The sequence below is a fragment of the Rhinoderma darwinii genome, chromosome 8 (assembly GCF_050947455.1).
Source record: "Rhinoderma darwinii isolate aRhiDar2 chromosome 8, aRhiDar2.hap1, whole genome shotgun sequence".
Taxonomy (NCBI): Eukaryota; Metazoa; Chordata; class Amphibia; order Anura; family Rhinodermatidae; genus Rhinoderma; species Rhinoderma darwinii.
Window position 1 is genome coordinate 111303784 of NC_134694.1, and position 26764 is coordinate 111330547.

The window sequence follows — 26764 nt, forward strand, 5'->3', positions numbered from 1 at the left end:
TCAATACGACAGGGGTATTAAAATGCGGACATTAGTGTGACACCCTAATAAAGTTAAGCTAGCGGGTACAAGTACACCCCTTAAATAGCCCCCTAAAGTGCCAAACAAGGGGGCTGAAAAGACAACACTTCCTGGCACTGTGGAGTCACATGATGTATAAGACTGTGTTCACACTGCTGCTACTCTCCATTCTGTCAGGTTTCCATTGTCTTTTTGATGGCAAGAATAATTTAGACTGCTGCACTTTTCTTACCCTAAATACATTTCAAGAAAGCAGAAACCCGCTGAGAACTGACCCATTAGGTGATCGGGACCAGTCAAGAACCGTTTCCAAACAAATCCGTCGTTAAAGGGGTATTCCCAAAATAAACATTTATATCCTGGGGATATGCCATAAATGTCTAAGTTGGGAATACCCCTTTAAGAACAGAAGCCATGATACGAATTTAAACAAAGTAACTTTACTTAATATTTTCAAGAACTCCACTTGCTGTAAGTGAATGTGAACATCTACATCCAGGGGCTACAAACTTTTACAAACCTATTAGTTTCACAGCAGGGGGTTTGTTACAACTGTATCCAGTCTAGACAATCCTCTGTGAGCTAAACACATCAGCAGCACCAATCACTCTCATGTCCTGATAGTTTGCTACAATGTATCGGTGCAGATAAAATTATCATTCTGGAGTTCAAGCTGTTGTAATTTACAGAAGATTGTCTAGACTGGAAACAACTGCAGCAAACCCTCAGCTGTAATAGCAAAGCAGAATGGGCTAAAAATGTGCTATCGATGCCGACTTTGAGGTCTTGTGTCCCATTCATGTCCAGGGCTTAAGTTGAGTTTTTTTTTTTTTAAAAGATAAAAAGTTTTGCCCATAAACAACTGAATTATATAGATGGACGCCCCCTTTAAATTAAAATATTCTACTGCGCACGTCCGACCAGTTACATTACATCCTCGGCCCCGCAGGAAACCACACACCGAGCCTTGGTAGGATCTACAGGATTTATTACATACAATACACCCCGCATGTCAGCGCTCCTACAACGCCATTGGTTTCTTCCCTAAAAAAAAGATAAAAGTTCCGGAGCAGCGTCAGGGCCGGTGAGACTAAAAATAATTTACTACTAAACCATCTTCTGGAAACTGCTCATGGCCTCCTCCACCTTCTGGGATTCTGTTTCGAACTGTTTCATCTAAGGGAACATAAAAAGCGGAAATAAATAAGTGACAATGTCCGACAAATTCATTGCTAGCGCACCGGCCGGGGTGTTTGTCATCCGCTATTCTGCGGACGGTCGTAAAACAGTCCATGTCCCCAGATGAGCAACAGGGGAGACACAGGGAATCAAGGGCTCATGGAACGGGGCAACCCCTATAAACGGGTAGAGATGCCGGAACGCTACCAATTACCTGGATGGTACATAGAGACGTACCTGTATCCTGCGGAGTCAAATCGTAATTCAGGCAACATACAAGTAAACCAGACGTTACAGCAATAACCAACATTTGTAATTTACTTTTCTTTTTTTTTTTCACTTTTGGCTGATATTTTTGCAAAAGTGACAGTCAAGAAGCGAATACAAAAGTCACAACCAATATGGCAGCACTTCCTGTCGTCACTTTTGCAAAAATTACCGCCACAACCGCTTCTGATTTACAAATATTTGTCCATTTTTAAATTTTGGGTGGAAAGACTGTAAACCGGCGCAAACTGGAGAGACACTGCGTGAGATACATAAAGACTAGCAGGAAGGGAAATGTAGCAAGCAGGGAAGTAACAACTAAACACGGGGCGCCATAGAAAAACATGTGAGGGGGCCCACACCACAAGCGAGTAAAGAACATAACAAACGCATGATTCTTTTAGCCTCCCCTTTGCATCATGTGTCTTTCCCTCACGCACAGGTATAACGCACACAGCGATGTCAAAGCATACAGAATGCACGTAGTGATGTCACAGTCTAAAAATAATGCAGACAATGATGTCACAGCATCTATATAATGCACACGGTGAGGTTACAGTAAAAGGATAATGTGCGCACTGATGTCACACCACTAAAATAATGCAAATGGTGATGTCACGGTAAAGGGGTCATGCACAGAGTGATGTCACAGTACAAGGTTAATGCATAGAGTGATGTCACCGTAGTGGGAAAGTGTGCAATTCATACACTGAAGTCACAGCAACAAGAATAATACAAACGGATGCCTCAGCACAGGAATCATGCACAGAGTGGTGTCACAGTACTGGGACAATGTGCACACTAATGTGAAACCACAAGAGGATGCAAATGGTGGTGTCACAGTAATGGTATCATGCACAAATTGATGTCACAGTAAAGAGATCACGCACAGAGTGATATCAGTACAAGGTCAATGCACAGAGTGATGTCACAGTACAGGAATAATGCACACAACGAAGTCACAGCACGGGAATTAATTATTGGGCTTCATAACAGAACTTGGAATGGGGTCCCATTCAATTTTCCACGCCCCGTTCCAATATTCATGATCATCACTAAATGCACCTTACCTCTGAGTGGAAATCTGCCCGCACTAGTTGTTGGGCCCTATACTATATCCAACATACTCTGTAGAATACTGAAATACTTAAACCTATATACCAATAGTCTTGAGTCCTCGGGTCCGCTAGCTGTTGTAAAACTAGAATTCCCAGCATGCTCTGACGGCCTTTCACAACAGCTGGAAAGCCGCAAGTTGAAAACTAATAAACCAGATGGTGAGCACTACGCCACCTATAGGCAGGAATCCAGTTCTTACTTCATAAACCTCCGAGGAGCAGGGTTGTTCTTGGCTCACCTTTTCAGAGTCTTGTTGCTGCACTGCTGGAGGAACTTTGCTGCCATAATCTGCTCCTCCCACCCGCTCCCGTAACTTGTCCAGCTGTCGGCTCAGCTCAGTCTTCTTCACCAGCAACTTCGCCAGCTCCTTCTCCACATCAATAAGTCCCTGCAGGGGAATACATACATACATGAACTTCCCAGGAATAAGTTGACATTGGGATTAATAGAATCAGTCGAAAGCAATTACGTTTTGCACCATTGGAGACGTTAACAAACGTGGTCTGTGGCGCAGAGACAGACTAAAAACAAGCGGACGGTCGACGCCGGAGACGTCGCTCCATCTATGGCTGCACTAGAACAAAGCTGGGGGATCTTCTTACCTTGAGTATCATGAAAACAGTGGCCTTGTCAGAAGCGGTGTTGACGGCGCTCCCTGCTGGGGCTGGATCCGCAGGCTCGAGAATTACAAGGGAGCGGGAGGAAGAGAGGACGGTGATATAGGAGGCGTGAGCCGCAACCACAGATTTGGTATCTGCGTCCTGACATTTCACGTAACCTGTTGAGGCGCGAGAACACAAAACAATTACACGAAATATAAACTACATAAGGTTGGAAAGACAATTGCTCGGTTTACCCGCTGTCTTGCGCCAGGCGACATGGTCTCTTGCCGCTGTCCAGATCCTTAAAGTGCCCACATAGATCAGATGAAAACCCGCTCACTATAGTGTATATGGGGGTCTCCCAACTTTCCCACAACAACAGATGTCGGAGCAAAGAAGGATCGGGCATGTTGTCTTTCAACGTGCCCGATCCTTTCTTCCCGCAGGAAATAAGCCGCTGCCCTTGGGTTACGACAGCGTCTTATAGTCCTCTCCATTGAAGTAAACCTGCATGGGGAAGTAGATGGCGGTGGAACGAGCATGCAGCCGACAGCTATCTAAAGTGTATGGCCACCTTTAGTGTCACATCTCGCTCACAGTCTGCAATACTGCTGCTGGGTCACCCCTAAAGAACGGGTGGGCTGCCATGCAGATGTATCGCTTCCGAAAAATGATGCAGGATTGATGGGTCAGAAGCCTCCGCAGTCTTCCCGTATATGACGAGCGCTCGACCTGATCAATGTCAGATACAGCGTGAACATTTTTATCTTTTCGTGGCTATAAAGGGGTTAATATTCAACCAATCTTTATGGCGATAAGAGCACTAGAGAGAAAGATGAACACGTAGGGTAAAGTCCACACTCCGCTATGTCCAGCTCCACATCCAACTTTTTATTGCTCCAATGCATCTAAAATTAAAAATGAAGCAACTTTGCAATTAGGATATATTTGATTAAAGACTCTAGTTTTGTGTATACAGCTCTTATGGAACTATAGGTGTCTCCACGGTAACAGACTACAAGCCTGACAACAAACCCTGTGTGGAGTGTGACTGCAGATTCCGACTACACAGGGTTTGTGGTCTGTTACCATGGAGACTCAGAACTGTAGCAACACAACGATAAGATATTATTTTTTTTTTATTAAGACTATTTACAAAGTTCCTTCACTCTTCATTGTGGATGCACTGAAACAAAAAATAATGGGTTGTGAAGGTGGACTTACCCTTTTAACCCCTTCCGCACTGTGCCGTACAATTACAGCACCTAAGCCTGCACCATCAGCACCTATGCAGCTTTCCTTCTGTAAGCCCATCGCCACCCCTGCAATGCCATCACAGGTTGCCGATGGGTTACTAGTCCCGTCTAATAATGTCAAAACCCAAATCCCCTTATACAGAATTAAATAATAAATTAAATACAATTCTGGCTGTCTGCAGCGCAATCATTACTTATACCAGGACTAGTCACCGGACTACCAGGATTTACTCACAGTCGGCCTTGGTCTTGGTGAGATTATAATCGGCCCGCAAAGACCGGATAGATTTCACAATGAGCAAAGCAAGATCCATATTTTTTTCTATTTCCTCGTCTCGCCAATGGAACTACGAAAAAACAAAATAACGGTCAGTGTCGTCCAACACAATTGATTCCACATGCCTCGGACGGTCCGGTCTTATACCCATAATAATGGACACCTCAATACATTCCGCAACCCAAGACCACCCAGCACAGTGTTCATTCTATGAGGCGGAAACCACTGCATCCTTTAGGCACATACACAACTCATCATAGAGATGTAGCAGAGTTATAATGCAGTACAATCTCACATACCAGATATGATATGACCTTGAGGTACACCGATTGACAAACTCAGCTCTGCTACATCGGTAACTCTTTAAAACCAATACTCTAGAGATAGTTCTTTCTTCATTCCACGGTCACCGCGCCACTTACTCCAAACGTGTAGACCCTCTGTCTAGTTTTCTATCCCACTTCTAATCACAATGCACTGTACACCCCATGACCATCGCCCTAGAAGTATTGCTCACCCTGTCCTAGAACAAATGCTCCATAGACCCCTCTACATCACGAACAGACAAGAACTCCCAGTTTTCTGCAGTAATACTCATAGTGATGGCCGGACACATCTTACTGCACCTAAATCTAGGACCTAAAAATGTGACTGTGGTGGCGGTCACCTTGGTAGCATCAGGATAAGGTGTGACCGTTACACTGGGGAACGTCTCGGAAGACCGTCGGGGGAGTCTCTGATAAAGCTCTTCTGTGAGGAACGGCATGAAGGGTGAGAGGAGTCGGAGTCCGACGTCCAGGCATGTGTACAGCGTGATCCTCGCTACCGCTATGGCTATTTCGTCCGTGCTGGAGAACACAGGCTTCAAACACTCCTGAAGAAGGGAACAAGAACAACGCGGAGACGATGACACAACATAAAAGGTACAATAATGGTGCAAAAGTTCATGGCGATAATAGAAAGGAGGATGAAGCGCATGTCCTTACTAGATAGACGTCACATAGATCATACAACCAGAAGTTGTACACGGCGGTGGTGATCCCTGGGAAGTCATAATTCTGGAAGCCGGTGTTACAAAGATACACGGCTAAGCCGAGACGACTTAAAATCCAAAGATCCACCAGACTCTCCTGTCCTGAGGGCTAAAACACGACACGACACCGATAAGTACACAATGAGAGGGGACAATCTACACAGCCCTGTGTGCTCTGCTGGTATCTCTGAACGTCCACTGTTGATGATGTAAGACCATTATCAGCCAATCATCTTGACAGTGGGCTGGCCTCTGTACACTGCCTGTGACACGCTGCTTGCTGCTGCACAGGATACAGTATGCAGCCTCGCACCACATGGGGAAAAATAGAACACTTATAATGTGGGGGCTGGCGATTATAATTTGACGATGTGGATTCCCTTTAACCCCTTATTTTTGGCCTTGAGGACGCAGTGTATTTTTCCGCTTTTGACTCACTGCATTGCCAAGAGTTAGAACGTCGCTGTATAAGGTCTTAATTTTTGCATTCAGGGTGAATTTTTTTAATATACATTTCGGTACGTAACATTAAGCGGTTCATTAATTTATTTATATTATTCCTTATCAGGAACGTGCAAGGGGTTAAGGGCGCTGAATTGGCTCAGAATGTGTGTGAACATGATCAGTGTGACTATGTTGGTACAAAAGAACAAACCACAGCATGACCTCGGAAATCTCCCTCATACCACTCACCAGTGATGACGGAGGGGGGGTATAATTATCTCCTAGGCCTCTCATGGCAAACTTGGTTGCATTCCAGAGCTTATTGCAGAAATGACGATAACCGAGGATCCTGTTCACATCTAGGTTAATATCTCGGCCTGAAATGAATTATAAGGAGGTGAAATAATTTGTGTCAGTTTAGTAACCACCAACTTGTGTCCGATGCTTAAAGTGAATGTCTGTCCTTGAGCGCCATCATTGGGTTTTATTAAAATAGGTAAAAAATTCTGCGCGGATTCATTTCTTATAGGAGCTGGAGCCCCATTTTTCTGATACAAAGCTCCAAATCCCCTCCAAAGAGAACACACCGGATGCCTGCAGTCACCACTAGGGGGAGCTCAGGAGCATACTGTTATACAATGAACTCAATAATACACAGTATGCAGAGAGCTCCCTCTTGTGGTGGATCTAGGCAGCCAGCATAATCTCTAAAGTCCATGTCTAAGCAGGGGATTTGGAGCTCTGTATCAGAAAACCGGAGCTCCAGTCACTTTAAAATATGGTAAGAAATTAATCGGCACAGGAATTTGGACCTAAAAACAAGATTAAAAAAAAGTACCATTCAAATAAAAGGTCTATAAACTTACCCTGACTAGTATATGCGCACAAAGCAAACCTCAGAGCATCTGTTCCGCACTCAGGGATCCCACAGGGGTAGTCGGCTTTCTGAGGAGTAAAGAGATGACATAAAAAAAATATATATATATATACACACACACACACGAGTTGTTTGGTCCATGTCTCCAACATTATCTTTCAGATCCTTTTAGAAAAAACCTTGGAACCGACATAGTGTAGTAGTGTATGGGAACACTTAGCCTGGGATCTGGACTCACCTGTCCTTCCTTGGCTCTTTCCAACTCGGCAGGATCCAGGTTACTGTCGAGAAGCTGAGCATGAAGACCCTGGGAAAGTAGATCGAAGGGTTAAAAAGACCACCGACAATTTTATCATTATCATCATGGATGTGGATTTTACATTACACCTCCCATATGACTTCCTCACCTGTAGGGTAATACCTTTGATCACATCCAGGGGGTCAATGACATTGCCCAAGGACTTACTCATCTTACGGCCATGAGCATCTCGCACTATAGCGTGGAGGTAAACCTGAGAGAGGAGGATGGAGACAACGTGAGGCTTAGCGAACAATAGAAGAAGCAGAAACCATGGATATCAGTGAGAACGAGAACCACCGAACCCTTGAACTCCGTATCATATAAATGAATGGGGTCTTTCACCTCTTTGAAGGGCAGCTTCCCGGTTAGGGTAAGACCAAGCATCACCATTCGAGCCACCCAGAAGAACAAGATGTCATGTCCAGTCTCCAGGAGAGTGCCAGGGTAGAAAACCTTCAAGTCCTCAGTCTACGGGAAATAAATAGGTTACGTTTTATTATCCAATATAGTAAGAAAAATACGACACCATGTAGTGCTGGAACTTATGGACCGGTAGGAACATGATGGCCACTTCAAGGCCCAACTTGGGTTTTCCCACCATAGTAAGTAATGGCGTCTCACTAGTATCCACCATCTCTAGCATCTCACTAGTATCCGCCATGTCTAGCGTCTCACTAGTATCCGCCATGTCTAGCGTCTCACTAGTATCCGCCATGTCTAGCGTCTCACTAGTATCCGCCATGTCTAGCGTCTCACTAGTATCCGCCATGTCTAGCATCTCACTAGTATCCGCCATGTCTAGCGTCTCACTAGTATCCGCCATGTCTAGCGTCTCACTAGTATCCGCCATGTCTAGCATCTCACTAGTATCCACCATGTCTAGCATCTCACTAGTATCTACCATGTCTAGCGTCTCACTAGTATCCATGTCTAGCGTCTCACTAGTATCCACCATGTCTAGCGTCTCACTAGTATCCACCATGTCTAGCGTCTCACTAGTATCCGCCATGTCTAGCATCTCACTAGTATCCGCCATGTCTAGCATCTCACTAGTATCCGCCATGTCTAGCATCTCACTAGTATCCGCCATGTCTAGCATCTCACTAGTATCCGCCATGTCTAGCACTAGCATCTCACTAGCATCCGCCATGTCTAGCATCTCACTAGCATCCGCCATGTCTAGCATCTCACTAGCATCCGCCATGTCTAGCATCTCACTAGCATCCGCCATGTCTAGCATCTCACTAGCATCCGCCATGTCTAGCATCTCACTAGCATCCGCCATGTCTAGCATCTCACTAGCATCCGCCATGTCTAGCATCTCACTAGCATCCGCCATGTCTAGCATCTCACTAGCATCCGCCATGTCTAGCATCTCACTAGCATCCGCCATGTCTAGCATCTCACTAGCATCCGCCATGTCTAGCATCTCACTAGCATCCGCCATGTCTAGCATCTCACTAGCATCCGCCATGTCTAGCATCTCACTAGCATCCGCCATGTCTAGCATCTCACTAGCATCCGCCATGTCTAGCATCTCACTAGCATCCGCCATGTCTAGCATCTCACTAGTATCCGCCATGTCTAGCATCTCACTAGTATCCGCCATGTCTAGCATCTCACTAGTATCCGCCATGTCTAGCATCTCACTAGTATCCGCCATGTCTAGCATCTCACTAGTATCCGCCATGTCTAGCATCTCACTAGTATCCGCCATGTCTAGCATCTCACTAGTATCCGCCATGTCTAGCATCTCACTAGTATCCGCCATGTCTAGCATCTCACTAGTATCCGCCATGTCTAGCATCTCACTAGTATCCGCCATGTCTAGCATCTCACTAGTATCCGCCATGTCTAGCATCTCACTAGTATCCGCCATGTCTAGCATCTCACTAGTATCCGCCATGTCTAGCATCTCACTAGTATCCGCCATGTCTAGCATCTCACTAGTATCCGCCATGTCTAGCATCTCACTAGTATCCGCCATGTCCAGCATCTCACTAGTATCCGCCATGTCTAGCATCTCACTAGTCTAGTATCCGCCATGACTTGCTGATCGGTGGTGGTTCTGCTGCCAGGACCCCCGTCCTTAGAATGAAGGACTAAGCACTACGGCTCCTTCACAACAACGCTCCAGATGACCCACCGCGCAGGGAGCGACTACACAGCGCCATTCACTTAAATGGAGCGATGCTGCATTTACCTGCTCAGAGCAGCAGAAAAGCCAAATGGGGCCTCGGTCCCATCATTCTCCAGATCGGTGGAAGTCCTAGAGGTTGTACCCCCACTGATTTGAATGTTATGGCCTGTCTAAACTGTGATGGAAAAACTTCTTTAGATACTAAGCTGAAATCTTTATAGATCCTTACCTCATTGGGCCAGCCAAAGATAGAGAACGGGAAAAGTCCAGAGGAAAACCAGGTGTCAAGTACGTCTTCATCTGAACCACAAACAGAGATGGGTGTAAAATTATGAGGGGGGGGGGCGACGACAATATTTTAAGTGTTCATTTACAGAGGTTCTAGATAAGAGTCTGGGCTGTGCATGTAAGACTGACTGACGTAAAGGGATATCCTAACATGATGCACCAACCCCTATCGCTACGTCTACAAGGAGGGCTCGGCATTAAAGCGACCCGCCGGTCTCAGGACAAAATTATAAATATGATGGGGTATATGTAGTAACATTGCCTGGTGCCCTCTAGTTTTGCCTCTCTGCCGTGGATCCACCGTTTTAGGGTCCCCTCTGTGTGGTCTCAAAATGGCCACAGCACTTTTCAGACTAAGTCTAAGACACTCCCACTGTTCCCAGATTGGACAGAACTGCTCACATGAGCAGCTCTGGCCAATCCGAGAACAGTGGGAGTGTCTCAGACTCGTAGTCTAAGAAGCGCTGCAGCCAATTTTGGGAGAGCACAGAGGGGACCCTAAAACGGTGGATCCACGGCAGAGAGGCAAAACTAGAGGGCACCAGGTAATATTATTACATATACCCCATCATATTTAAAATGTTGTCCCAGAACGTGAGGGTCGAGTTAAGTACACAGGACATCATTTCATGTTCTGACGTCGATATAAATCACATTATATGGACCGCCAATGAGGTCAGCAATACCCAGGCATTGTACAGACAGGAGCAGTCCCAATCTTAAGAAACCAGTTTCCATAAAGTTCCAACCCATAGGACTTACCCTGCTTAAGTGACACTTTTTCAGGAGCAACATTGAACTGTTTAGCGGCCTTGGATCTCGCCTCCTCCTGTGATCGACCACTGATCCAGTACTTGCCATCTGTATCCTGTACAAACCAGCTGCTTAGTCAATATGTTAATACATCAATAATGCATATGGTCAATGACACGAGCCGGAAATCTAAACTGGCTACGAATACGTATCATCACATTATTATTATTTTTTTAATTTTTAGCTTGTGGTTATATTAAAGGGGTTTAAAAAATTCAGAACGCCGAAAACCCCTTTAGTGCATTAAATAAAAACAGTTACCCCTCCCCCCCCCGTGTATAAGGAGTATGGTTAGCGCTCGGTTATACGATTTAACAGTGCTCAGTGGAGACGACAAGGCCTTGTAATGTATAGGTGTAAATCCACGGCACACCGATAGTTAATCTGGCAATTAATTACTTCATTCCATGAATATCATCCACAACATTAACGCTCGCTAGTTGTGCCGGTGATATTGTACTAGTAACTATGACTGGTGACATTCCCGCACTCAAGTGACACCATAAACGCACAATCCCCCCCCACCCCCACCTCACCTCTCCGGGGGGCACAGACGAGTCATTAATGGTAACAAAGTAGGCCGGGATACGGTGACCCCACCAGAGCTGCCGAGAAATACACCAATCCCTGTAAAAAAGAAAAATTACCATTAGCCGGAGGGTTTTTAGCTTTTGCCAATGACTCACGAGTTGGGGTATGGGTTGAAAACAGGAGGGGTGAGAGTGAAAAAGGAGCAAGGAAATAAAAGCACTAGATACAAATACTGTGTGGTGTATATATCACTGTGACACAAACACACATTATAACTTATAAAGGTCTAGTGGAGCGGGCCTAACCAAGATTTTTTTTGCAAAGAACATTAGAGGGGCTCTTTTGGGATTTTTTATTGAAGGCCTATCCTCGGGATAGGCCATCAATATCAGACCAGTGGGGGTCCGACTCTCGGCACCCCCGAGATCAGCTGACTGATGGGGATGTGATGGTCGCTGTGGCCTCTTCAGTGTTTACCAGGTACAGCGCTGTACACATCCGTAGCGGCTGTGCCGGAGAATGTAGCTCAGTCCCATTCACTTCAATGGAACCGGAACTGCAATCCCAGACACAGCCGCTCCGGAAGTGCCTGTAAACAGTCAACCAATCGGCTGGGGTCCCGGGAGTCAGACCCCCAACAATCTGATATTGATGACCCATTCTAAGGTTAGGCCATCAATAAAAAGTGTCCGGACAACCCCTTTAAAATATGAATTGCCTATACAAAGAGATCACAACCGTCAGCCGTATTATACTCACCTGATATTATCCATCCAATTAAACCAAGTTTTATTGTGGAACTCGGGTATGATTGACAGGTGTCCATCACGGACAGCGTCAGCCGCTTTCTTCCCCATCTCATCGCAGCGCACGTACCACTGAGGCTTTAGTAGCGGCTCTACAATGTCTTTTGAGCGGCTAAAGAAAGAAAAACCACTTATGACCGATGCAAAGAGACCCAGAAACAGTTCTGCTCTTCATCATAGGTTGCGTCTTGTAATCATTTTAATTGGGTTGAGCTGCAATACCTGACACAACCTGTGAACAAGAGTGGCGCTGTTTCGGTAAGATCATTTTTTCTAATATCATAGAAGAGCAGTGTTTTTCTTACGCCCTCGCTCTATAACCGCTGCACATGTCCCACTAGTAGGACTGTTAATCCCTCCACGTAACGAATATTTTTCTGACATTGCAAATTTGATACAACAAACAGAGCAATGGTTGTTACCTGCAGATAGGGACCACCATGGGATTGTCCTTTATCTCCTTGAATAATCCTTTATCTTTCAAAGCTTGCAGGACGGCTTTCCTGGCCTCAAAACGCTTCATTCCCTAAAATATAAAACAGAAACTAATGTAATAAAGGCATAAAAAAAAAGCAAAAGGAAACATTATCAAAAATATAAAACGGCAGTGAAAACTCCCATCCGCTGAGCTTCTCACCAAGAACGGCTGAGGAACATTAACCAGCAGCCCATTGTCGTCCATGATGTTAATAAACTCCAAGGAGTGTCTCATCCCAACCTCATAATCGGTCTGGTCGTGAGCCGGGGTGATCTTCACAGCACCTGATATGGAGGAAGAGACAGAGAAGAAGACGATGAGGAGACAAAGACCAGAGCCGGTACGTTACGGCAAGGTCTAATGTATTTCCCGCTCTTACCAGTTCCAAAACTTATATCCACAAACTCATCAAAGACAACGGGAAGGAGTCGAGAAGAGAAAGGGTGGACCACGGACTTCCCTCTCAAGTGCTGGGATCATGAATGGGAAAAAGTCGAGTAAATACCCACTGAGGAACGGCCAAAAACAATGTAAATCTAATAAAAAGAGGTTCTCGGGTACTCCGTTACCTGGTACCGCTGATCCTGAGGATGGACCGCCACGGCCGTATCCCCCAACATGGTCTCAACGCGAGTTGTGGCCACCACAACCTCCTCACCTAGGACATCCATAGCAGAAAAGGGGCGAGCAAATGGTTAATGAAAGAGCCAGATAGACCCAAAGACAAGACTGGGACCTCCAGGAAACCTCACACTACATACAAATCTCACCTGTATCTTGTACTTTGTAAGCAAAGGAGACCAACACCCCAAATTCCACGCCCTCCTTGTATCCGGGTACGGGCAGTACTGTGCGACCCATCAGCTCCTTCTTGTCTACCTACAATGCAGCATCCTGGATGTCATTGACGTTACAATATCGGACAAACCTTTCAATTCTCTGGAGTATCGAATAGTGAACAAAAGAGACGGCCAAAAACGTCAAGATTGGCGGTCTATTCATCATACGTGACCGGGACCGGATAAACCAAAGTCAAACTCCGAACGTAAAGGCTGTGTCCACATTTGCAACAAAGTTGTGCTTCTTAAAACAAAAAAATTGGTGACTTTGCACATAGTCTAGATTAAAAATGTCCTATAGTTTTGGGTGTACAGTCCTTATGTAGGATGTGTCTCCATGGTTACAGACTACAAACAAGCCCTGTGTAGTCTGATAATGAAGCCTTACTCCCTTTATACTAAACTAAGAGGAAAGGGGCAGATGGGTAGGAATATGACTTCAGAAACCACACAGGGTTTTTGCTTGTAGTCTATTAGCATGGAGACGCATAGGTCTACATATGAGCTGTGAACACAAAACGGACAGAAATTTTTAAATCTAGACCACTTGGAAAGTTACTTCATTTTACTTGCATTGAGTCCATAAAAAAAAAAAAAGAGAGCTTAATTATAATATAATGACATTTCTAATCTACCCATGATTTAAATCCTTGCAAAATTGTTAATATATTTGCTTGCGGTCAGTGAATGGGAACTTTTTTGTTTATGTCAAGAGAAGGCTGAAAACAAAGAGGTTGTCCAAAGAATACAAGAATTTGACGTTTTGGACAATCTTTTTTTTTCAGGAATTTAAAAGGGTCCCCTTCAAGTCCCCACAATACCCGTTCTTCCAGCCAGTCCTCACCTCTATGTCAGATATGGCAGAATTGAGGGTGCACGACCAGTTGACGAGTCGTTTGCTGCGATAGATCACCCCGGTTTCATGCAAGCGAATAAAAGCTTCCTGGACGGCTTCAGATAGTTTCTGAGGTACGGAAATGAGAAAAATAGTGAGTGGGGGAGGGAGATATTCTCAAGTGCAAAGAACTGGTGTAACAAGATGGCTTCTTACTGGTTCCATAGTGAAACACGCTCGGTCCCAGTCCAGTGAACTGCCAAGAATCCTCAACTGGTGGTAGATGCGGTCACCTTTCCTGAAAGGAAGAGAACAAAAGGAAGATGGCGCGAACCCATAACATATGGCGTTAGTTGGCGCAATGATGTGTAACCAGGCGGTGACTCACTCTCCCTTCCACTTCCAGACCTCCTCTATGAACTGTCGTCTGCCCAAGTCATGCCGTGTCTTCTTGTGTTCTCTCCAGAGCTTCTTCTCCACCACCACCTGAGTAGCAATCCCTGCGTGATCACATCCCGGATTCCACAAGGTCAGCTCACCCCGCATACGATGCCTTAACAAGGAGTAATGAGCGTTACTTATACCTGAACCATCCCATTGTCTCGTATCTACAGACCGTCCCATTACCAAAAATTCTCATCACATGATTTCTCGAAGAGTGCTCACCAGCGGGTCAGGCTGTCCTGGATGGCATTGGTGAGGGCATGCCCAAGATGCAGGGACCCGGTCACATTTGGGGGAGGGATACACATCATAAACGTGCCTTTTGGGTTGGGATCGGAGATACTTTTTCTCTGTAACACAAGAAGGAAGGAGTTGATGTAACCGAGGGATAAAAGACCCCCAGGTTCTATGACGGTCCACCACCCATATCTAACTAGGAGATGAGATGTATCCAGTCCTTCAAGGGATGGATCAGACCTGCTATACCACCAGCTGGAACATTGAAGGGGTTGTACCACAATCGCCAATTATCACTTATCCACAGGACAGGTGATAATTGTCAGATCGCTGGGACCCCCGTGGGACTGACGAAGACAGACGAGCCCTGTACTTGGTTGTTTCCGCCATTCTCATAGCCTGTAAATGGAGCAATAGCGCATATGCTAGACCACTGCTCCATTCAAAGTCCTTCTCAGGAGTAACGGAGGGGTCAGGGACCCTCGTTCTCGCGATGGCCCTGGGTTCCCAGCAATGGGGCCACAGCGATAAGACAACATGGATAGGCAGAATGGATCTCACAAGGAAAACATCCTACTTACCCCATACTCTGGTTTGAAAAATCCTTCCTTCTCCCACCAAGGATACCAAGCAGCCTCCACGTACTGAGGACTATAGGAATCCGGCATGGGACCCGAGATGTCCTTCTTCTCTCCTACAGGGGTTGGAATATCATAAACGATCACACCGAGCTCCTTCTTGTCTTTCTTTTCCACCTTTGGTTTCTTCTGTGGTTGAGCAGCGTAAGAGGAGACAACAGTTAACGACCAAATATGAGAATGGAGTAAAAGCTGGAGGTCGGACGTGCGGTCTCCCTACCTCTGTCTGCTGTCCCTTTATCTTCTCCTGCTTCTGCTGGAACCGTTCCAGCTTCTCTTTTTTCTTGGACTCCTTCTTCAACTGGGCGGCAGTTTTTGGAGGGCCGTTCACTGGAGGAGCGTCTGATGTGACAACCGGAGAGCTCAGGTTACTCTTGGGTTCTGGGTAGAGAGACAGGACAGGTTGTATGATCTGTCCAGCGGATATGCCATAAATGTCTGAGTGGTGGTCCCCTATCGGAAGAATAGTGGTCCCTATACCCCTGATCTGCCTGGCGATGTGGCAGGATGTACCAAGCGCAATTTAAAAGGATAGATGGCCGCAACGCTCTACATTCTGGTCTATAGGAGTTTCGAAAACAGCCAAACAAGCTTTCCATAACTCCCATAGACCAGAATGAAGAGACATGTGTAGCCATCACTCTCTTCAATCTCTCTTAAAGGGGTTTTCTCACTAAGCACATTTATCACTTATCCACAGGACAGGTGATAAATGTATAATCGCTGGGGCCCCACCGATCACTAGAATGGCTCCGGACCCCTGTTCCTCTTTACTGCACGATCGAAATGAAAAGGATTTGGAACGGAGGTTGTGCATGTGCGATGCCACTCCATCCAGTAGGGGCCAACGGAAACAGCTGAGCACCGACCCTCAATGCCATCGTGCAATAAGGAAAAACAGGACCGTGTTCTAGTGATCGGTGGGGGTCCCAGCGATCAAACATTTATCACCGATCCTGTGGATAAGTGATAGATGTTCTAAGTGGGAAAACCCCTTTAGGGACAATTTGCCAAAACAGTCTGGGGGGTCCCATATACCCCAGCCGCTATAATCAGAGATGACTAGAGGGAAGGACGTGCACACAAGTCTATGGTCATAATAACGTCATATAATCATATATAAAAAAACCTATAGGAAACGTCCCGTGTATGGTCAGTCATTACCTCCACTTAGTGGCGTCACTTCCCCCAAAATTTCTTTGAACTGCGGCTGATTTACACATGTCAGGAACCAGCGGCTGACATTGGGAATAGACTCTCTGAGGGAAGGAGAGATGACCTGGAACGGGCCGAGATAAATAGCACAAGTTATCGCTTACATCAAATCCTCGCAGACGAGAAGACATTAGTTAATTATACAATTCTTAAAGGGGTTGTCCAGGTTTTTAAAATTAAAGTGTAACTAAACATTTGACAAACTTCTGACATGTCATAGTGACATGTCAGAAGTATGGACTGGTGGAGGTCCGAGCACTGAGACCCCCACCGATCGCTCAAACGAAGCGGCAGAAGCGTACGTGTGAGCGGTCGGCCGCTTCGTGTCTGTTCAGCTTTTTCCGGAAATAAATGTATCGGAGTACGGACTCAATAGAAAGTCTATGAGCCTGTACTCCGATACATCGGCTTTCTGGAAAAAGCCGAACAGATACGAAGCGACTGAGCGCTCACACGTACGCTTCTGCCGCTTCGTTTGAGCGATTGGCGGGGGTCTCACTGCTTGTTTTGTCACAGCAGCAGAAAAACATCATTCGATGCTGCAACGGAACCGTCTCATAACGGAAAAACAACGGCACTTGACAGACCCCATTCACTTCTCTCGGGCATCCATCACGAGGTCCGCCATTTTACTAAAAAAAAACAACAGAGCTGCATGCTGCGCTATTTTATCCGAGATTTTTTTTCCAGATGTCCTGTAAGGAACCTTTGCACGTTTGATGTACGTGTTGCAGCATTGGGAAAGGTTCCGGCACATACATCACACGTACCCATAGACACCTATTATATCGATGGAGGGCAAGAGGGTGTCCTTTTGGCGTTCGTTGGGGGGCATACGTCCTGGATACCGTTTTTTCGATGAATAGAATAGCGCAGTCGACTACAGCCATTTTACATATCCCATAATAGCCCAGGAATGACGGACGCTACAGTCACAGCCTCCATATCACGTAAATGCCGGCGTCTACGTCGGACACCATAAACGCAGCGTAAAAGGGGCCGATACTCTACCCAGGACCACGCCAGAGTGACGAAGCTGCAGGAAAACTCACCGTGCTGAATGGTTGGATGAGACAACAAGACACGGCGATGTCAGCGAGGCTCAGACGCTCCCCTACTAAGTATGTGCGCACCTTGAGGTGACCTTCTAACACCCCCAGCATCCTCTGAAGCTCCACACGAGAGCGGTCCCTCGTCTGTGATAAAGATAATCCAAGAAAAAAAAAAAATAGCATCTCGACCAAGACATTAGATCCCATCACTACAACCCCCATTGGGTCTTACCGGTTTATGTTCCACTCCATAGGCAGCCGGCAGCACATCAGATTCTGCATAGTTCACCCACTGTTTAATAAGAGAGAACGTTCTGGGGTCTCCTCCCCCCGAGAGGGTCTCAGGAGCCAGCATGTAAGAAACGGCCCAGGCTCCCCATACTGAGCCAGTGGAAGGAGACAGTAGGCATGGAAGGGGTAAACCACGGGGCCCTGTCTCTACCTCCAGCACCGCCGGCCGCGGGTGGGGGGAATACTGTCCGGAGATGCGCACCCAGATGCATCGTGGGTCTGAGGTAGAAGACAGAGGAAGGTAAAGAGTCGACATGGTGGAAGGGGGAAGCCAATATCTGCAGAGAAAGGGGACACTGTGTTATACTACTACAGTACGACATCTAAGAATGATGACAGGTACAGTGTAATTTATTGTATCAGTTACTAAACCCTCAACTCAACTCTGCTACATCACGTCTATGTTGGAAGATTTCTGACCAATAGTTGGTATCAGTGGACATCAGAAGTGTGTGCCCAGCTCTATAGGGGTTTTACAACTCGCTCTCCTGTCCTGATTGTTTGTTACAATGTATCAGTCTGGAGCGTAAATGTATGAGAAACTGGCGTCAATTATAGCGGAAATCTACGCCCGTTCAGGGGTGCCGCAGTACTGATCCACTGGTGGTTAGGGGGTCTACAGTGTAACCCATCTAGGTTTTATCTGCGAAGATCACAAGGTCATTCACAATTTTTTTGTCGCCAACAGGAAACACAAGTTGCCGCAATTCTGCAATTTTACCGTAACCGACGGGGGGACACAGTGTCGTCATAGCGTCCTACCCTTACCAGGATCTGTCACAGGCTGACCGTGTAAAATATATGTTCTAACGTCTCTATTATGCTTTGTGCTTCAACTTCTCACAATTTTAATATCCCTACATGCGGTCAGTGAATGGAAACTTACTTATATCCAGTGGCTGAAAACCTATACAGACTTAATACTTCTTACAGCTGTTTGTTACAGTTGCATCTGTGATCAACAGGATAGATGTCACCTGCACTGATACATTGTAGCAAACGACGAACTGCGGAGAGATTTACGCAGATTATGTATTACGAGGCCCTGATCACATTACGTTTGCGTTTCCCGTGGGAGGTATACATCAGAAGAATTTTGTGACGTATACCTCCAAAGGAAAGCTGCAACGTATTCCACTGTATAGGCATACACACAATCGCCAAAGAGTCTCCCATTGTAAAAAAGGAACAACAAAAAGAAACTATACCGCGCGGTATACGGTTTTATTACTGTATGGGTTCTGTCGTGATGTAAACAAAGCCTTACAGAGGACTGGAAACATCTGCAGCGAAACTTCAGCTGTGAGAACTATTAGGTTTTCAGTTTCTATGTGCAAACAAGAATGTTCCTATTCACTGACAGCAATCAGAGATCTTGAAAATTGTGAGACCTTCAAACAGTTTGAAAACCGATGCTGCCATCTCCCAGTGTGAAACTGGAGCCAGCATAATTACTGGGGTGATAACAGGAGAATAGACAGGAGCAACTGGATATGCAGTCAGATGACAATGATTTGCCCTCCTGGGACTTGTAGTCCTCATGGACGTGGAGCATCAGTGACACATGGGCACTACCTCTAATATACCGCACTGTTACCCCCTATACCCCACTCCTCCCATCCGCCCTTACACCCAACATCCATTCATTTCTGCCCGTTACCCCTACATCCCCCAGTGCTCTCACTTTTCACACTCACTTCTCCTTAGATCCTCGCCGATGACGTCATGTACATCTCCCCACGTGTATTCTTTCCCCTTCCTACTTCCGCCCTTAGCGTACAGCATCAAAGGACCCCGGTTTGCCCATACTTAGCTGTCCCCAGCTTTCGCCTGTGTCTAATGTAGACTTCTAAATATGTTTCTATCAATCCTGTTGGCATATAGCTTTTTGTAAATGAACACTATCCATTGCTATTTTGCCTCCGCAATAGACACACTGTGATTTTTCTATACTGGAATTATTCTACACTTATTATATGCAGGCATTAACGAGGGCAGCCCGATATTTTAGAATCTATTTTTAGAAGCGACATCTGGTGGATGAGTCTGGTAATTACAGCCTGATGCAATAAGAGTGACATCCTAGTCTGGGAGTCAGGCAGCTGGCAGGGGGCAGTAGTTCCTGTCTGACTAGTAATATAGGAATATTTATTACACTTCAAAACTTATATTGTAGGTTGTTTAATAATAAGGAGTCAAGATAATATTTAGAATGAGGCTGACTCATGGTTTTGAAGTATTTATCTATGACTGTTCTTACATAGATAAGAACTCTGGCTATAAATGCAATGTTAAAGTAGATTGTATTACTTCTTAGTTATATTACTATAATCCAGAGCTGAATTCACAATTCTGCTGGTTGTTATTGGAAACCGTCAGCAAGCTTGTCATCAGAAATTGCAATGAAGCTTTATCTTGGTCCAAAAATCCAGCGACATCTGCCTTGGGGATGTATAAAGTTCCTCCATGGTTGAGGCATAGGAAACTGATTTGTGACTCTCTGTGTGTGACTATCAGAAATCATGGCCTTGTACACTGGGATTTGTTATGGGGGGCATGATATGAAGTTGTTTGTTTATTTGGAAAATATATTGGCACTATTAAATAAAAAATAGTATAATCACAGTACAACTGAGATCATCTGGCACATTGGGGAACATCAGGGTCACAAAAATGCTCAACCAGAAGCATAGCTATAGGGGTTGCAGAAATAGCAGTTGCACCCTGGTACCTTAGGGGGCACATATAAAGAGAGCAATTCTATAAATGACATGGAAAGTGGGGGCCCTGTTACAGATTTTGCATTGGGGCCTATGTCTATGTGATCAACCCTGCCCTGGTGGGTCACTGGTTTAGCAAACTGGATGACTTGGCGCTTGACGGTAAATATTTCAATGAGTGTTTCCGCTCTTCTGGTCTTCCTACTGGTTTTCGACTCTAGAGCAGTGCCGGATTCTTGGATGATTGTTGCCTATTATCAGTGTAGTCCCTGCAGTATGTGATACACTCGCTAATGTACATTCGGATCCTCCGTCGCGCTGATTCTGAGATTTTCATAGATTTTTATAGCGCTGCCGGGGGACCGGAGGTCTAGTTGCACAGTCTTCTTTGATGATGATGATACGACTCATCATTATGTGACCGGCCCCGCTGTATAAATGTACAAGCAGTAGCAGTAGTACAGCGATTACATAGAGAACAGCGGGGCCGGTCACATGCCGAAGAGTCGTATCATCATCATCAAAGAAGACTGTGCAACTAGACCTCTGGTCCCCCGGCAGCGCTATAAAAATCTATGAAAATCTCAGAATCAGCGCGACGGAGGATCCGAATGTATATTAGTGAGTTTATCACATACTGAAGTGACTACACTAATAATAATTTTTGGTCCTCACGTAACCCCTTTAATTTCATACTGTGTTGATCCAGAAAAAGGTAAGAAATATTCAATGTCTAAGGAGCCCCACACATTAGCGTGTTCAGTCCGCGATATACGGTCCGTATTTCGGCCGCATTTCCTGGACCAAACACACTGCAGGGAGCCGGACTCCTAGAATTATAGTTATCTATGACGCTAGGTGTCACTGACTCGCTGCGGGACAACTGTCCCATACTGAAAACATGATTACAGTACGGGACAGTACCGGCTCCCTGCAGTGTGTTCGGTCCAGGAAATGCGGCCGAAATACGGACTGTATATCACAGACTGAACACGCTCGTGTGAATTCGACCATAGGAGGCTTAAGCCATAATTGAATTAGTCAGATACATTACGAAAAGCAAGATCTGTAAGTGACGTGATCAGTTCTAACTCCGGATGGGCAACTGTGACCATAAATCATCAATGGGAGACCCCATAAAAGTCAAACTGCCTACCTGTTGCCCTTCCACTGGCCTGATACAGGAATCCAATGCTGCTGTCAAAGCAATCTATGTAGTAGTGAGAGATGAGACTCTGCTTCACCAGCAAGTGAGAAACCAACATCAAAGGCGAGGAGAGAACCGGCTGCACTTACACGTTGCAGCAGTTACTCATAGAGTCCCATATTAGCGGAGCCTGTTCTGTCCCTCCGGGTAATGATCCCTTAATATGCTCTTCTGATGTGCACTTCAGGGACTTTTCTTGTCCTATCTCCTTCGTTGTCTGACTTCAATGCACTTAGAAGAATCGTGCAGCAATATAGCAATATAAAGTCTACGGGACAACAAGCCCCATCATTCATAGCAAGAGGCTGGCAAGACCCCAGTGGCCGACCCTTTACCCTCAAACCACTTTGCTAATAGTCGCTTATTAGGCCTCATGCACACGACCCTAGTATGTTTCCGTAATTGCGGATCCGTTAATTTCTATTGACCACGGTCACCTTCCCGTATATTTGCGGAAAGGTGTCCGGGCTGTAGAAAGCCTCCGCAAAAGATAGGACATTTTGCTTTTTACGGACCGTAATGCTTTATATGGGAGCACGGGTCAAAAATTTGGATGGCTGTCCGCGGCCGCCCTTGCTTGTAATCACGGAGACCGTGATTACGGACACGGCCGTGTGCATGAGGCCTACAGAGAATTCAATGGTACTTTACATGTTATTGTATTTCGGGCCCTCCCTGGAATAAGGCTCTGTTCACATTTGCGTTGGTTTTTCTGTCGTCCCGCTTCATCATAGGAGCAGAACAATGGAAAAAAATGGAAGCGCTGGATCCGTCGCATGACGGACCCCAACGGCTTCTTATGGCGCTGCTGGTTTCTGTTGTGCCACGGATCCGGCACTGCGTCTTGGCTACTGGTATAAACGGAAGCCGTGATGAAGGTGTGAACTGAGCCTAAACAAAAAGAAATAAATAGGTAAAAATTCTGACTTACTCATTTAAGTCCACCTGACATAGAGCAAATCCATTTCACCTTCTGTGTTCATCTGTGTGCACTAGTGATAGCGAATTATTTCTTCTTACATATCCACGTCCTGCACAGACAATTATACCCGCCACCGAATCACGGCCTGCCATGCTGAAACTCCACCTAATCCCCAGACTATTGTACCATGAGCTTCTTAATACCTACACTTGTGAAAACCCTTCAAATATCCCCATGCTAATCCCAACAAATCTGTATGATCTCGCAATGTGGCAAGCAGGAGTGATAAGGCGGGAACGGCTACGTGGCGGCCATCTTGAAACATTCCTAAGTGGATCTTAGGAGACACCAGACGTAGTCATGAGCTCATCCTTTATACGAGAGGAGCTGACTGCTTCCTTACACTTAACGAGACGTTAATTAATGTTCCGTGCCGCGGTAATACACTGTTTACAGTTCATGAGATAGATCATAAAGACCTGCTATGAATCCTCCCTCATATTTACAAGCATTGTATGGCTGACATGTCCCGCTCAGCTATCATCGCCTTACAAAGCCTAAAAGACGTTTCTAATAACAGTAATATCACTTAGTGTAGTATCAGAGCGTCAAGGTGTCAAGGTGAGACCCTGGAAAACTGATCCTCGTAGATTATGGAGTCTCAGGATTTGCGGCCTAACTCAGGCTCATTTACAAGTTAAGTAGAAAAAGGCTTATTTAAAAAGTGAAGCAGTTGCCCATAGCAACCAATAAGATTCTAGCTCTCAATTTATGGCATGTTGGGAAAATCTTGGCGCATTTTGGCAGCTGCATTATTTTGGTTGGATTTTTCATTGTGTTCACACAAAGTAGCACAGAGCTGTAAAGTTTTTTTTTTAAAACCTACTCCCTTATCCACCAATTTAGTCTCTACTGTTGCTGGTGGGATCGTTCGTACAATTGATCGCACGGACAATTAATCAGTGGAGTATCATTGTCTTATGTGTATGGCCGGCTTTGGAGTATTTTTGTGCTAAATTTCCCCCATTTACTACAATGGAATCAGATCTACACCTAGGAATCATAGTTTTTGCATCCAGTAAAGAATAGGTTAAAGGAACTTTTTCTTTACGAGAGTTGTCCAAACTTTGACAAAAATGGGGCATGAAGCTGCAAATAGCTTAAAATAAAAAAAGGTACTATAGTCACCCTTTAAAATGCCCACAATGCTCACACGGCGTCTTTCTAATTCAGCGCCACAATGACGTCCGTCTCTTCATCACATGACCCCACTGCTAATCTCTGGCTGCAGCGGTGACGTCAGTTGTTATGGAAAGACTGGTATTTTGGATTGTATTACCACTAGGGGGAGCTTAGGAGCTTACTGCATACTGTTTTATTATTGAGTGCAATGTATACACAGTATACAGTAAGCTCCTGAGCTCCCCCTAGTGGTGGCTGCAGGCAGAAATAATTTTAGCATGTAACAGTGTGAGGGCAAGCAGGGGATTTGGAGCTCTGTATCAGAAAATCTGAGCTCAAACCGTTATAAATATATATTATGAAATTAAACAGTACATAATGTTGGATCTATGTAAAGTAAAAACATAAAACACCAATTAAGGGTAGATATTTACTTTACGGCTGTCCCTGAATTCAGACTTCAGGTCGATTAGGCCTCATTTATCAAATCTGGCCCCGTCAGCTAAGTCTTCAATGTGATTGGTTGCCTGGGCAGGTTAGTTTTAATAAATAAGGCGCAGTGGGGGGGAATATAGCAAAAGGTTTATGCCAGTTTTCTGTTGTAAAAAGTGGCAAATGATGGTGCACATCATAACTGAGCTACCATTTGCGACTATTTACCTCTCTTGCCACTTCTCAAAAGTGGTGAGAAGAGGAGGCGGGGTGGAATGGGAAAAAATCAGCGATTCCTCCATTGTTTTTGGGCTTCGCTTTTATGGCATTCACCACGCAACTAAAACAACATGTTAACTTTATTCTGCAGGTCAATACGATTACGGCGATACCAAATTTATATAGTTCTTTTTCAAATATTTTACTACTGTTAAAAGGGAAAAACTAATTGTTAAAAATAAAATGTAGGCCTCATGCACACGACCGTATTTTTCATCCGTAATTATGGACCGTAATTACGGACCGATTTATTTCTAGGGGCTACGGACACCTTTCCGTACTTTTACAGATAGGTGTCCATGCCGTAGAAATTAATGGGTCCGTAATTACGAATGAAAAATACGGTTGTGTGTATGGCGCCTAATTCTGTGCAGCCATTTTCTGAGAGCCATAACTGTTTTATTTTTCCGTCGATTGTGCGAAATGAGGGCTTCTTTTTTGCGGCACAAGCTCTCGTTTTTCATGGAACCATTTTAGAGTGCATGTAAGTTTTTGATCACTTTTTATAAAAAATGTTGTGGAGGAGGAGGTGACCAAAAAAACATCGATTCTGGCAGTTTACTTTTTTTTGTATGGCCTTCACCATGCGGGTTAAATAATGTTATATTGTAATAGATCAGGCTTTTATGGACACGGCGATGCCAATTATGTTTATAATTCCTTAGATGCCGAAGTCGCTATTGACCGCGGCATCTAAGGGGGTAAATGAATGGGATTCCGCTCATTACAGTGAAGTGTCGGCTGTAACATACAGCCGACACCTGCGTTGTACGAAGCGGGCTCAGCCTGTGAGTCTGCTTCATACGTCCCCTACCCGGCTACGTCATATGTCAGGAAGGGATTAATAAACAATAATATATATACACAACTCCGGCATACATACCATATGCTATGGGAGCTGCTATGGGAGCTTTGGTTGGCCCTATTCCACTTCCCCATGAGTACTGTGTACCTGTGTAGACCTCAAATAACAGAGGGGAACCAACCTGAAGGCAATACCACCTCTACAAGGCGAGGAAAGAAGCGCTTGGCCCTACTTTTACAGGGTATGGGAGATGTTGGTTGGCATGAACCATCAACATTTTGAGTTTTGCAAAAGGTCCCTCTATCCACTACATATGCCAGGCGAATAGCTGGCAGGGCATGTGTGCTGGATGCCAAGACCAGGGTATTCAGATAAAAGTCTAGAGCAGTGAACGAAATATTTGCCCCATGTGAAAACCCACCTACATATTCTCCAATACACAATGGGCAATGTTAATGATATATCAGGTAATGTGCCAAATCTAACATGTAATAAGCTAAGGGAAAACATTCTTCTGTTTAATTGCCCTGAATTAATCTCAAGACTTTTCGTCTCCGAGACTTTTCATCACCCACAATAATTCCCCCGTGTAATTATCTCCACTTACCTTTCCCAGGACTTGAGGTGTTTCATTTTGCCGTCTGTGTGAGGCGATCGCTCAGCATTGGTAGAGAAGACAAACATAAATAATGAATCAGATGTCCAGGTCCATCGTTCTTCTCACATGATGTGTCCCTCAAGATACAGACTCTACTAAGAAATGATGTGTGTGAAGATCCTTCCTTAAATCCGTCACCCACTTCCCCTATAAAATCTGTCAGTAACCAGTCCGTCATGTCATAAAACTGCCAAGGTTTACATAGATCCACCCAATACACATTATGTAATATATCTCACGCTATCTATAGCTTTCTGAGTTTCTATCTATCTATCTATCTATCTATCTATCTCATATCTATCTATCTATCTATCTATCTCTCATATCTATCTCATATCTATCTATCTATCTATCTCTCATATCTATTTATCTCATATCTATCTATCTATCTATCTATCTATCTATCTATCTATCTCATATCTATCTATCTATCTATCTCATATCTATCTATCTATCTATCTCATATCTATCTATCTATCTATCTCATATCTATCTATCTATCTATCTCTCATATCTATCTATCTATCTATCTATCTATCTCTCATATCTATCTATCTATCTATCTATCTCATATCT

At 45.0% G+C, this 26764-nt stretch overlaps 1 protein-coding gene across 4 annotated transcripts; it reads right to left on the reverse strand.

Annotated features, from left to right (window-relative positions):
- Positions 1-992: 992 nt before the first annotated feature.
- On the reverse strand, positions 993-26306 carry VARS1 (valyl-tRNA synthetase 1). 4 transcript variants are annotated; one of them, XM_075836343.1, is made up of 30 exons: positions 26138-26306; positions 17925-18261; positions 17693-17836; positions 16590-16704; positions 15646-15806; positions 15369-15554; positions 14773-14900; positions 14495-14659; positions 14323-14404; positions 14116-14235; positions 13203-13311; positions 13002-13090; positions 12812-12902; positions 12592-12716; positions 12377-12480; positions 11908-12066; positions 11154-11244; positions 10567-10672; positions 9746-9816; positions 7719-7844; positions 7483-7587; positions 7314-7382; positions 7065-7143; positions 6448-6575; positions 5708-5863; positions 5389-5595; positions 4680-4791; positions 3189-3364; positions 2825-2974; positions 993-1197 (listed from the first exon to the last, which is right to left on the reverse strand). In XM_075836343.1, exons 1-30 carry the CDS (start codon positions 26212-26214, stop codon positions 1129-1131), a joined length of 3837 nt encoding a protein of 1278 aa, XP_075692458.1. In that variant the 5' UTR covers positions 26215-26306; the 3' UTR covers positions 993-1128. The 4 variants fall into 4 exon arrangements, with proteins under 4 accessions (XP_075692458.1, XP_075692461.1, XP_075692459.1 ...); XM_075836346.1 differs by lacking the exon at positions 26138-26306 and adding an exon at positions 21860-21958; XM_075836344.1 differs by lacking the exon at positions 26138-26306 and adding an exon at positions 19681-19760.
- Between the last annotated feature and the right edge of the window lie 458 nt (positions 26307-26764).